General features: G+C 56.4%; 1 protein-coding gene across 1 annotated transcript in view; it reads left to right on the forward strand.

Moving 5' to 3' along the window:
• Positions 1–12,047, forward strand: part of OTUB2 (OTU deubiquitinase, ubiquitin aldehyde binding 2) — an 18,597-nt gene extending 6,550 nt beyond the window's left edge. The window contains exons 2-7 of the mRNA XM_014549044.1: positions 5–30; positions 5,728–5,823; positions 5,989–6,107; positions 7,549–7,633; positions 8,162–8,356; positions 8,833–12,047. Coding sequence (XP_014404530.1) covers positions 5–30; positions 5,728–5,823; positions 5,989–6,107; positions 7,549–7,633; positions 8,162–8,356; positions 8,833–9,042 — 731 coding nt within the window. The 3' untranslated portion in view covers positions 9,043–12,047. The remainder of the gene's footprint in view (positions 1–4; positions 31–5,727; positions 5,824–5,988; positions 6,108–7,548; positions 7,634–8,161; positions 8,357–8,832) is intronic.
• Positions 12,048–13,804: the final 1,757 nt, after the last annotated feature.

Here is a 13,804-nt window from a genome sequence, read left to right on the forward strand (position 1 = left end):
CCAGGCGCGCTAGTCCCAGGTGTCCCCGAGGTAGGTGCCCGTACGGGAGCCAGGTCGGGGGGGAGGGAGGGGGGGCTCCAGGGCTAAGCGTTGAGCCTCTTGGTTAAGTACCCCCAGTCGGCTGCTCAGCCATCGGACACCCCTCCCGAGGCCCACGCGTGGACCTGGGGGTGCGCGGTGGCCGGGCTACTGAATCCCGTCTGGCCTGCACATCAAGCGAAGGTGCTCGGAGTGAGGACTCGCACGGGGAGGAGGGAGGGCGAAGCCAAGACTGGAGGAGCCCCTGGTTCAGAGCCCCGTCTGAGCTGAGAAACCGGGGGCTTGAGCGGGTGGGGAAACGAGACCCAGACAGGAAGGGCACGGGGACGGTCTGGGGGAGCCTGGACTTGAACCCGAGCCTCCGGACTCGCCCCAGTGCTCTTGTTACATCAGGGCACCTTCCCGGGTTGGGGAGGGGCCAGGCAGCCAGGGGGCTGCTGGGCTGCCGGCCTGAACCCTCCCCTGTGGGTCCCCTGTCTCCCACCGCCCCCCACCCCCGTCCTGTGGAGTGGAAAGGTGGGTGGCCCTGGGAGTCACAGCACTGCGTTCAAATCTCACCTCCACCCCTTGGGAAGCCCAGAGGCTTTGGCTGGCCAGTCCCCTCCCTTGCACCGTTTTGCTCATCTGTAAAATGGGCTGCCAAGAGGACCACAGGGGGGGTGGGCGGCTTTTCCTGTGATCAGAGTCCTGGCAATAGGTGTGCACAGGTGCCTGGTTCTTTTTGCTCGGTCTCCTTCCCCCATGTCTAGGCATGGAAATGGGTCACTACTGCCGGATGCTGCCGGGCAGGGTCAGGGGTCAAAGCCGGGTCATGGCCCGGCACGTTCTGGGTGTGGCGTGGGCAGCCAAGTCACCTGAGCCCCAGCGTCCTGGACAAACCAGCTCGCTGCTGAGGTGTGGCACCCGCTTCCTGCTTCTACCCAGGGCCCAAGGGCTTGCTGGCTCTGCTGCCCTGAAAGGGGCCCCGGTGTTTGTGCATCACCCACCAGGGAGCAGCCTGAGGTGGGGTAATAATGGGTTTAGCCAACCTGGAGCTGGAGGCTGGCATGCCTCCTGGTCACCACTGGGTAGCTGAGATAACCGCAGGGACAGTGGGGTCTGGGACCTCAGCTTCCGCCCTTGGTGCTGTACAGTGAGACCTCTGACCCCGCCGCTCTGCCTGCCCTGGACTCATGAGACTGGAAGTTAGAGGGCAGATCGGATCAAAAGCATCACACCTTCACCCGGTCACCGTCACTGGGAGGCTTGGGTGCCTCCAAGAGGAAGTGATCAACCCACTAAGTAGGACATCTCCAAGGCACCCAGCCTCCCTAATAATGAAGGGGGGAGAGACAGGCTACGTGGGTCTGTTCTCTTCTATGCACTCAGCATTTATTGAGCACCTGCTGTTTGCCAGGCACCGTGGTGAACCCTGGGCTGTGTGGTGTGAGTGGTGATGAGTGTGTGCGTGGTGGGCAGAGGAGAATGTCTTTGGAAGATACAGTGTCTTCTCTCCTTTCCCGTTTCAAAGTCATGGGCTACGCTTGAGGAAGGTCCCAGCTAGAAGACACAGAACCCCATGGGGACGGGGGGCTGTAGGTGGTGAGAGTCCCATGCTCACTCCAAGTGCATTTAATGTTGGGTGAATGCATGGGTGTCAGTAGTGAACAGAAAACCACAGGGCCCTTCTGTGACTTGGTGCTTTTACTTGTCAGACAAGACCCCAGTGGGCATTCTAGTCATGCTGGGCACTGAGGACAAAGGCCAGGGCCTGCCCGCTCTTAGTGCCTGTTGGTCAAGACCTAGCCGGACACAAGCATTTCCGGAGCCCCTGGTCCTGGCCTGAGGTCTGACCAGGGCTTTGGGAGCACAGCGGGAAGCCAGCACCCTCTGAGGGAGGGGGAGTGCTGGCAGGGCTTCACCGGGAGGCCTTGGCAACTGGGTGTTGAAGGATGTTCCTTCAGGAGGGACCGTGGGAGGAATGCATCCCAGGCAGGAGGGCACAGCATGCTCTGAGGCCTGGAAATATGGTTAAGAATGGGATGTTCTAGGGAAGGATAGTGGTCGGTGTGGGTGCAGGGAGCTGGGGGGAGAGCTGAGTCTGGAAAAGTAGGTGGGGCTCGGCCAGCGTGGCTCAGTGGTTGAGCACCAACCTATGAACCAGAGGTCATGGTTTGACTCCCGGTCAGGGCACATGCCTGGGTTGCAGGCTTGATCCCCAGTGTGGGGTGTGCAGGAGGCAGCCAATTAATGATTCTCTCTCTCTTTCTCCCTCTCCTTCCTCTCTAAAATCAATAAAAATATGTTTTAAAAAAGAAAAGAAAAGCAGGCGGGGTCAGAACATGTTGCGCCGTGGGTTGGGTTTTACTCTGCTAGTGGGAAGAACCATAGCATAGTTTTGAGCAGGAAGAGCTGGTTGACTTTGATGATCGCTCTGGCAGTGCAGTGGACACAGGGCTGGAGGTGGCCCGGCTGGAGTCTGAGACTGGCTCATCCACTCGCCGTCATCCACTCAGCATGCAGTTTAGGAGCATTTCTGGGTGCCAGGCACTGGGGCTCTAGTCCTGGCCGGCAGAGTCCTTGCCCTTATGGAGTTGACATCCTAGTGGAGGGAGACAGACAGTGTGCAAGTAAACGAGGGAACCTGCGTGTCAGAGGAATGAAATGAAACTGGGTGGTCCTGTCCCAGGCGGTGACGTCACCGAGTCACGTGAGGAGGCAGCAGAGCATTGCAGGCAGCAGGAACAGCAGGTGTGGATGCTCTGAGGTAGGAACGTGTGTGTCTTGCTGGAGGAACACACTGAGTGTCACTGTCGCTGGGGCTCAGCCAGAGGGAGGGGAGCAAGGCCAGATGGTGGAGGGTGGGAGCTGTCCTCTCAGTCTTCTCCCAAGGGAGGGAAGCCATTGGGGTGTTGAGGAAGGGCATGCCATCGCCTGGTTTACATGTTGAGCCGCCAGCCCTGGGTGCTGCGTCGGATGGTCGGGATGGGGGCGGGGCTGGAAGCCAGGAGTCCATTAGGGACCCTGTTGCAGCCTCTTGGGGCTGGGGGAGATGGTGGCAGCTCAGGTTGGACCCAGGAGCAGGGTTGATGGGGGAGGAGAAGAGGTGAAGAGGACTCCTGGGTCTTCGGTGTGAGCTCTGCTGGCTGGAGGGGCCTTTAGGGGAGCTGGGGACACCTGAGAGGGGAGGCCGAGGTGGAGTGAGAGAGCAGGTAGGGGCACAGTGATTTGGGGGTGCTGGTCCGACATGCCAGTGGCTGGTGGCTGTTTGAGGCCAGATCTCCAGGAAGAGGTCAGAGCCGGAGACCAGTTCTGAGGATATTGTACAAGTTCAGGCATCAAATGAGAGGGGGCGGGGGGGGGGCAGTCTCTAGTTCAGGGTCTCTGCAAGGCCAGCTAATAACTGTGACCCAAGACATATGGGGGCCCAGGCATAGGGTCTTCCCTATTTTCTGAGCTAAACAGCAGAGAAGGGGCATTGGGATGGTGGGCTGAGTCATAGCCCCCCAACGATGCCCACAGCCTAATCCCAGAACCCCTGAACAGATACCGCACACGGCAACAACAGGTGTGATGAAAGTGAGGCTCTCGGGAAGGGGAGACACCCTGAGTTACCAGGGGGGCCCATGTGTCATCGCAAGGGTCCTTAGAAGGGGGAAGGCAGGCGGGTCAGAGTGAGGAGGAGCCGGGAGGATGGAAGGAAGGGATCATGAGCAAGGAGTGCGACAGCCGGTAATAAAGGAAAAACCTAAGGAAATGGGTTTTCCCCCGAGTCTCCAGGAAACACAGGTAACAGTAAGTCCGTGCTGTTTCAGTTCCCGAGTTTGTGCTAATTTGTGAAACAGTGATAGGAAACGCATTCAGGGCTCTAGGCCTTTCCTAAGTCTTTGGCCTCCAAGTATTTTTGATTACTCACCTGAGTAAAACTGTTTTGATCATTCTGCGTATTTGTATATACACATCGCTCCTAAAGTAGACATTTAAAAGGGCATTTCCTCACAGCCCCTGAGCCAGCCCACTCTGGAGACCTAGTCCCAGGCAGGCAAAGCCAGGCTGGAGCCCCCGGGAGCCTCTGGAAGTGATGGTACCTTCTAGGAGGGAGGTGGGCCAGGTTCTGGGCCTGCCCTGCTGCTGGGCCAGCCTGGAGGCTTTGGCCTCTAGGAGTCGGGGGCTGGAGGCTGTGGCCACGCCATGAGTTGTGGCTTCGGGGCGGCTGGGCCTGGTTAACAAGGCTGACTCAGCCCAGGATGGCCCTGCAGAGTGGCCTCCGAGGGAGGCTGGGCTGGCCGCTGGGGCCCAGGGTGGACCCATGAGAGGCCAACCAGGACCTCAGAGCCTGGCTGGAGGGTGCTCACAGATGCACTAACGGGTAGTTGATGGGGGTCCACAGGGCGGCAGGGGGTACAGGTAGAGGCGTGAGCCTGAGGCCTGGCTGTTCAGGAGCCGTGGGGTAGTAACGAAAGGCACCTGCAAGGACCAGGAGATTCTCTTCCTGGAGGGGAGAGGGTGCAGACAGGGGGTGAAATCTATTCAACGAACATCTCATCTGTTCCTCTGTCCAAGGCCTGGGATGGGCCCTGGGAATCAGCCGGGTGAAGAGAAGGTCTCAGAGGGTCTGATAAGCTGTCCTGTGCCAAGGAAGGCCCGTGTGGCTTGGGACACATTGACGGGTCGGGGCACCCAGGCCCCCCCCAAAATGCTTCTTAGTCGTAGCACCTCTCCTCTGTCCTGGATGCTGGGTACAGGAATCGGGGCTGAGAGGCCGCCCCAGGAAGGCTTGTGTGGGTGGAGGCACTCGTCAAAAACGATGGCAATAAATTGATGGAAAACTGGCTTTCCGTTGACAAAACTCCCCATTAACGCCAACCTCTCAGGTGTGAACTGTTGCGCAAGAACTGTCCCCTTGGGTTGTGCGCAGGTACCAGGGCCACAGGTTTTAAACTGAACCCCCAGTGGCTTTAACACCAAATTCCCCTCACGTTATTTTTGTGCTGAAATCAGAGCTGTTCCCGGGTGTGTTGGAGGCAGGGGTGCCGCTCCCCACTCATCTGAGCCCTGAGTCTGGCAGGAAAAGCGTAAGGCAGAGACCTGGCCTGAGGGGAGTGGCTGTTAGGACAGAGTCTCCTGCACTTTCCCTGGCGCTGAGCTTCCCGCCGCCATCCCCTGCTCCCTGCCAGGTGACTTCTCAGCCACCTTGGGGCCCCAGGCCCGGACTCTGGGTCAGGAGGTTTCTCTCTGGGTTGGAATTGACCTGGACTCCGAGCTGGGCTGCAATATGAGCTCTCACCAGTAGGTGGTGCATCCGGCCAGATGCTACCACCTCTGCATTTCTAGCACTGCTTGGTGCAGGCTGGGTGTTTGGGAATTGTTGGATGACTGCAAGAAGGAATGAATGAGGGAGTGAGATGGGAAGGACAGAGGCGGCAAGGGAACATATCGTGCTCCAGCATGAAGGTTCGCTAGGTTTGAGGCATTACATTCTAGAAGATGAACCAGTCCGGCGGGTACCAGATGGTACCTTCCATGGGGGGCGACCTGACTCCTGTCCAGGGAACAGGGCATGCAGGACCCTGGTAACGTCTCACACATGTCTTTTGGGGGAAGGTGACAGTCTCGATGTCAGGTAACTCACAGTTCAGAGGCTTTGAACTTGGTGAGGGCCCATCAGTTGCTTTTGAAAGTGTCCCACTTTGCTGCTTTTGCTTTCAGACTGAAACATCTTTCCACCTAATATCAGAGAAATGTGACATTCTCTCAATTCTCCGGGATCATCCTGAAAACAGGATTTACCAGAGGAAAATCCAGGTGAGGCAGGGGGTCGGGTCAGGGGAGAGGATTGTAGATGAGACTGTGAAGGGGCGGGCAGTCTGAGGGGAGGGAGCGTGTTCCTGGGGGAGGTCGGGCCCGCCCTGACAGCACATGACAGCAGGGGTGTTGCTGCAGATGTCCACATTGCCCTGTCTCCCACAGGAACTCAGCAAAAGGTTCATCGCCATCCGCAAGACCAAGGGGGACGGGAACTGCTTCTACCGGGCTCTGGGCTATTCCTACCTGGAGTCGCTGCTGGGGAAGGGCAGAGAGGTCCTCAAGTGAGTGGGGCGGGGTGAGCTCCTGCTATGCTGGTGCTGAATTTCATCGAGGGTTTTTCCTCAGCACAGCCCACTTAACCCAGGGAGGGAGCTGGAGGGCTGCTTGGCAGCGGCATTGATGTTCGGGGATGCCCAGCTGCCTGCCGTGTTGGAGGTGGGGGCAGCCAAGTGGCCGGGGATGGAGCCAAGGACCAAACAGTCACAGAGCACTCAGGGCTGACCTGTGGACCCCGGTGTCCGAACCCCTGGCTAGGCAGGCTTCTCAGTGGTGGCACTGCTGACATTTCAGGCAGGATCGCTCTGCTGTGGGGCTGGCCTCTGTCCCGTGCTCTGTGGGATGTTCATAGCATCCCTCGCCTCCACCCACTCCATGTCGGGAGCACCCTCAAGCCAGGACAATCAAAAATGTCTCCAGACATTGCCAGTATCTCCTGGGGCAGAGCGGCAATATCTCCTGGCTGGGGAGGCTGGTGCTCAAGTCCCCTCGGGAGGGAGGGTGGAGAGCAGAGCCCAGGGCTGGAGGCCGCGTCCCCACAGCCCGAGACCCGGAGGACCTACGTGAGGGGAGAGGAACCCTGGTTGAGAACTGCCAGGTTAAGGCCATCATCTCCTGTTCCAAAGATAGATTAAGCCACCTGGTCCTTCTTTTGAATGAGACATTCATAGCATTTTCTGAGTGACATTGTGTTTCTACCATATGTACACAACCGACAGAGAACCTTAAGAGCATATAATAGTAAAATAATCAGAAAATGATGAGTTTTGAGTATTATCTTTATTTTTGGCATAACTTAATTATAAGTGTACATAACTTGATTTTTAAATAATGGCTGTGTTTAACACCTGATTGGTAAAATTCTTAAAAATTTAACAATTAGCTCTTGTGAATGAGAACAAACTGTCGCTAGCACACTACTGAGAAGAGCATCCCTGGCTGAGGGGACAGGGGGGACTAAGGGGTGAGAGGCACATGGGGAATGGCTGTGGGGCGGGAGGGAGGCTGTGGGACTGGATTAGAGATGAGGTTGGTGAACTAGGCCAGACACCGGTGCTGAGGGAGAAGGCTGTGGAGGTCACTCGGAGGTCCCTGTGGAGAAACGACCATGAGCAAGGAAAGGCCAGGCATGGTCCAGGCCAGAGATGGTGATGAACCCTGGAGACAGAAGGAGGGACGGAGCCAAGAGGCCTTTGTCTGGGAGCAGGTGGTGACTACCTCACCTTCCTCATCTGAGAAATGGGTATAATACCCACCTTCTTGGATTGTACACAGTGAGAACAGAACAAGTCAGTGTGTGGTCCATGAGGCAGTGCTCTGAGAGGCAGAGAGGTCCTTCCCCTGTTAGTGACATGCCTTCTCATTGTATTGGGGGACAGCTGATGAGAGGGGATGACAGCTACAGTGACAGCAGCGCTCCCTGTAAACATCCATCTACCCCTTTAGGTTCAAAGAGCGTGTACTGCAGACCCCAAATGACCTTCTGACTGCCGGCTTTGAGGAGCACAAGTTCCGAAACTTCTTTAATGCTGTGAGTTAACCTGCGGCGACGCTGAGCACCGGGGCCTTCCACGCTGGCCCAGCAGACAGGATGGGCTCCGGCCCGAGCCTCTGCCCAGCCCACGGCTCTGTGGTTGTGCCTCACTTGCTCCTCCCAGCTGGGAAGGCCTGAGGGGTGCTTCCTGCTGGTGGGGATGTGGGGTGACAGGGAGCTCAGAGCCCTGCCCTTCCCCTGGGAGGAGGCACCTCATTAGAGTAGCTCTCAGGCTGGAAACTCTCCCTCAATCTCTTCCCCCCATTTCCTCTCCACCCCACTCCCTGACCCCATTCCTGAAGGGGGACGCTCAGTTCTGAATCTCTAAGTAACAACCCCAGCGAGTGATGGAGGGAGACCCCCACTGCCGTGCGCTAGACCTGACTCCGGGCTGAGTCACTCATTACTTAGCTTTGGCACGATCTTGACTTGAGGATTTAAAAGTGACCATGTGGTGGAGGGCGTCCCGCGGGCGGAGGGCAGCGGCGCGGGTCTGGCTGTGCCGCGGCTGACCCCCGGGCCCAGTTTTACAGTGTGGTGGAGCTGGTGGAGAAGGACGGCTCGGTGGCCAGCCTGCTGAAGGTGTTCAACGACCAGAGCGCCTCCGACAGAATCGTGCAGTTCCTGCGCCTGCTCACCTCCGCCTTCATCAGGAACCGCGCAGACTTCTTCCGGCACTTCATCGACGAGGAGATGGACATCAAAGACTTCTGCACTCACGTAGGTCCTCCGGGTCTTGGGCTGTGGGGACGCGGCCCCGGCCCTGGGCTCTGCTCTCCACCCTCTCTCCCGAGGGGACTTGAGCACCAGCCTCCCTGGCCAGGAGCACAGACGAGCCAGCCAGCAGCATCCTCCGTGAGCTGCCTGAACTGTGTGGCTCTGGGCCTCAGACTTCCCATCTGAGAAATAGGGCTTCGGACTGGACTGTGGACATAATTAAGGAGTAGCAGCCCCGAAGTCACATTTGCCCCAAGTTGTGTTTTGTTTATGATGCATAGCATGAACCTGAAAGAGCTGCCAACATTTAAACACTGGGCAGTTTTCAGAGGCAAATCTGGATTTCTCCAGATGTAGCTCCCAGGCCTTACTCCCGTGGCCACAACCAGCAGGGGCTCAGCGGCAGGCACGCTCTGACCCAGGAACACAAGAGCCAGGCTTCCTTCCTAAATTGGGGTTTTCCGTTTTGGCCTTTGCAGGAAGTGGAGCCCATGGCCATGGAGTGTGACCACATCCAGATCACGGCCCTGTCCCAGGCGCTGAGCATCGCCCTGCAGGTGGAGTACGTGGATGAGATGGACACGGCCCTGAACCACCACGTGTTCCCCGAGGCTGCCATCCCTTCCGTTTACCTGCTCTATAAAACTTCCCACTACAACATCCTCTATGCAGCCGATAAACGTGATTAATTTTAGGCCATGAAGTGGAGCCTGTCACCTAACGGGATTGCCTTCTGAATGGAACATTACGGCTTTTCAATTTTTTAAGCGATTTAGACTGTAGTTAGAAAACAGAAAACACAGCCTTTTGGGCAAAGTCACTGGGAATGAGGCTTACCAATATGGGCTGTGGTAACTTGGCAATATTTTTAGTATTTATTTTCATGAAAAGTCAAATACTTTTTAACTCAGGGCTAAGAAGCCAGGAGCCCTGGCTCTGCCCCAGTTCCCGAGACCTTGGGTAGGTCACCTCCCCTCTCTGGGCCTGGGCCTTCCTCTGGAGGCGTTTCTGCCAGTGTCCACATTCCATTGTGTAACAGCCAGGGCCCTCACTTTCTCTCCACCAGGGGCAGTGCCTCTCTGGTGGGGAGGAAGAGCTCAAGGCCAGCTGACTCCCAGTTCTGTACAAAAGGATCAAGTCCACTCAGCTGTCGGACTGGACTTGGGTGAATGACTTCAGGAAACATGGGCCACTGAGGCCAATGTGAATGTGAGGCTTCATCCCAAACATTATTGATAGGAGTGTTTTCTTACCCCTGACTTAAGGAAACGGAGACTTTTATGCCAAAGTCTAGAAGGGGATCTTCAGCATGAAGTGCAAGTTGTCGGGGCCCCTCTACCTCTCTCAGGGCCGGTACTGCCTGCCTGGCCCTTCTGGGTTCTGCTGCCAGCCCCACTTGGACCGCCGCTGGAGAAAAATTAGGGTCTGGGACCTGGAAGCTGTCTGTTCGTCCCCAACATATCCTGGAGGTAGACTCTAGCTACCCAGTCAGGTGGACACAGCACACGCAGCCGTGGACTCCAGCCGAGCAGAGCAGACAAGTTTTGTAAGGTTCTCTCTGTCCCTCCTTCGCTCGGTGTATGGGCTGGAGAGAGGTGAGGTGGGGAAGAACAAGGCGAGCCGAAGGACTTGGCAGTGGGGAGACTTCCGTTTGGAAACTGCCTGGGAGACAAGAGCCCTGGTGGGCAGCCGCCTCCTCCTTCTACCTGGACATGCCCCTCAAGACCCTCACCTGCTGCCTCAGGACCTCGAAGAGCCCTGGCTGGCCAGGGCACTGCTAGCAAGTTCTAGTTCTCTTGCTCTGCGGGAGGAAATGGAGAACGCGGGGTGTGGAACTGCCCGAGTTACTTCCTTCTTCTCACAGGCTCCATTCTGCAGGGAGTTGTTAGAAACCACTGGTGCTGCAGTGCGAGTCGGCTGGTGTGACGACGCACAATGCACGGGGGCTGGAGCAGACTGCTCCCAGTCCTGGTACACAAGCGTCACACCTGACTCACCCATCTGCCTTGGCGAAGACAGACGTCAGGGTGCTTTCATTCCGGCAGGGACCACATTCCCATCAGCCGCTGGCTGGAATTTGAACCCAAGGGCTAAGTGATCATGCCACTGTCCACAGGAATATAAATCTTACCCTTATCTCTGACTTGGTTCAGTGTCTCACCCGGTTCTGGGTAGGAGTGCTGGGCTGGGAGTGCACTGGACGAGTGGGGGGACGTGTTACATGGTTTGTGAATGTCAGCATCCCGTGGCCACTCTGCGGGTGTGAGGTGGGTCCTGAGCCCCGGCCAGGCTCTCAAGCACAGCATCAGTAGCCCTGGCCGCCACTTCTCTGCCGTCGTGGCCTGTGTAGTGTCCACAAAAGCAGTTTTCCCTTTGGCAGACCGGCTGGAGAAATGCCCTCCGAGACTTGCCCATGGTGTGCTTCTAGGCCCGAGGGCCCGCCAGAGCTCACGGGGGAGAGCCTACCACTTTAGAATCAATGCCCGAGAGAGGCGGGCTGAGTTGCTTTCTCTAAGGGAAGCACTGTGGAGAGAAAGGAACGGCACTCTAAGTATAGATGCTACTCGGCTTAGGATGGGTTCCATCCCAAAAAAACCACCATAATTTGAAAATATTTTAAGTCAAAAATGCAGTTACCACCTAACCTACCGGACATCAGAGTTTAGCCGCCCACCTTACATGTGCTCAGCCTCCAGTTGGGCATTTATCTTGAGTTTCATCTCAAGAATTGCCTTCCTCTTCTCACCAGAAGCAGGAGACATAGATGGGCGTTTGGTAGGCATGCTGGGATGAGAAGACAAACCAGTGCTGGGGGCAGTAAACTACAGAGCATCGGTGGTTTGCCCTCGTGCGCTCGTGGCTGACCTGGAGCTGCGGCTGCCCAGCGTCACAATAGGGTATCCCACCCTGTGGCTAGCCTGGGAAACGATCAAAATTCAAAGTGCCGTTTCTACGAAATGCATGTAGCACGTGTGCACTATCATACAGTCAAAAAGTCCTAAGCCGGGACAGAGTGTGATTTGCTCAGATCCAGTCACCTGGTCTGGAGCGCCCAGCCATGCTAACAGTCACTCTTCTTGGGCAATTCTCCACCCACCCCATGCAGCCATCTCTTTCCAGACCAAAAGCTTTGAGTTTGCTTTATAATTGTGTATTTATTACTTTCTTTCCAAAGGAAACTTTGTAAATCAATGGAAATATTTAGCAACAAAAAGAAGACTATCCTTGCTTTGACCTAGCTCCTATTTTAGGCACAAAGGGGCTCGGGAGGCAGGCTGGGTTTGAATCTCACTTTGTCACTGACTCCCGGTGACCTTGGCCAAAACACATCCCCCCCCTGAGCCCTAACTCCCACCTTAGTGAGATGGAGACAGGACAACTCAAGTAGAATGCAATTGTGTGAAAACTACTACTAGGCTCAGCTATAGGGAGTGGTCTATGGATGGGGATGTTCTCAACTCCCCCTTCCCAGGGGCAGCAACAGGACATGCAGGATAGGGAAACGCTGTGACTTCCCAGACCATGGTCTAAGAACCACACATACATTCCCACACTGGGTGGAAATGGGGGTGGGGGCGGGAGCTCTGGGTGGCTGCCCAGGGGCTCTAGGTCCCATGGGATGTGGGCCAGGCCTTACAACTTCCCGGGCAGTTGGTGAAAACATTTCCTACCATTAAAATGGTTTCTATAACAACTTTTGTCCTGGCTACTTAGTATTTGGTGCCCGTGGGGCGTAAGTGTGTGAGTGGATTTTGTGGTGGTTCAGGCTGCTTGCTCGGTGGAAGATCCAGACACTCAGGAAGTCCTGCCCTTGGGCTGGAGGCATCAATACGAACCAAAGGCCTCACCAGAGCTTCCCCTCATGCGGTCAGAGAGCAGACCTGCCTGGGAGGATGCCTCATCTTTTAAAACCTCCCTTACATGTTATCCCACCAAAATCCTATATAATAAAAGGCTAATATGCAAACTGTCCCCTCGACCAGGAGTTCGACCAAGGGGTGGGGCTGGCCACCCAACTGCCTGCAGCCCCTCCCCCTAGCTGGCCCCACCCCCAATCACACCACCCCACCCTGATTGGGGAGCAGGGCCAGCTGGCCAACCTCCTGTGTCCAGCCACCACCACCTAGCCAGATCTGCCCTAATTGGGTGGGCCTGCCGGACCCCACCCATGCACGAATTTGGGCACCGAGCCTCTAGTAAAAATAATAAAAAAAGAATTTGCCATTAGGAGGTATGGGCAGGATGTCGGTGGACATTGGTGGCTCTGGCCTGTGACAAGTGGCCCCGGGCCTCTCATGGCTCAGTTGCTGCTAAGGGACCTTGAATCTCCATGTATCATTTGGAAAATGGAGAGTCCCCTGCTGTCCTGACAGCTGTCACTCAGGCGCTGACCTCACGGACTACAGTGACACTGGGGAGACACTCTTTGGCAACACTGCTGTCTTTAATGCACTATGTTTAACCTGCTCTGAGCCCACAAGGAAATACCCAGGGTTCCAAACCCAGCTCCGCCACCTGCTGCTGTGTGAGCCTGAGCAAGGCTTAACCGGTCTTCTCCGCTGCAAGAAGGACGTAAGAATGTCTCAGGGACCTGACAAGTAATGGAGTAGCTAGCAGTGCCTACCAGTCCTGGTACTTGGTCCACACGCAATGACACCTGAGTCTGAGTTTAGACCAACTATCCTGTTGTAGTTATCCAAAGGGGCTGAGGAAATACTGCTGCCATCCTGCCAACCTTGCCAACCATGAGGCCGAGGGAAACTTGTTTAGAAGCCCAGCCTTAGCTGTACAGAAATCAGTGCGTCTCCTACAACTGCAGCAATATTGGCTCCTCATCCAGACTGACCGGAGAAAGCCGGGTGGCACAGGGAGGTCGCTGGTTCCCTCGGCACATTTACACACCATCCGCAGCTGCAGAGGCCATAAGCAGCAGCCTCTGCTCTGAGGAGCTCAGCAAAGGTGATGTGAGTGGCAAGCCCTGTGCAGAGGGCGGGCATGGGTACTCGGGGGCCCACAGCAGGAGCACTTCACCCTTTTGGGGGCTCAGGGACCTACAGGCAGGAAGCAGGGCTCAAGGATGGGGAAGGCAATCAGGCCAAGGGAAAAGCGTATGCAAAGGCTCAGAATGAGAGAAGGGACGCATGGAATCGTGGGAAGCAGCCAGTTCTGTCACAAAGGGGCTGGAGAGAGAGACGAGGAGAGAAACTGGCTAGGGCAGGTCTGAGTGCTCACACACTGGTCAGCATACTAGTCTTGGCTTCCCCACAAGTGGCTCTGATGTTCAGGAAGCCTGTGTTGTCCTGGAACCCGAGGACGGCGGCCTCTTCCTACCTACACCTGGGCTGGCTCAGACCAAACTATAGCAGTGAGCGAAGCGAGTGGTAGAGAGCCCGAGCTAAGGGTTCTGCTGTGGGGAAAAGCGGGAGCACGTGCTGAGGACCCAGACAGAAA

Source organism: Myotis brandtii, unplaced genomic scaffold (assembly GCF_000412655.1).
Source record: "Myotis brandtii unplaced genomic scaffold, ASM41265v1 scaffold535, whole genome shotgun sequence".
Taxonomy (NCBI): Eukaryota; Metazoa; Chordata; class Mammalia; order Chiroptera; family Vespertilionidae; genus Myotis; species Myotis brandtii.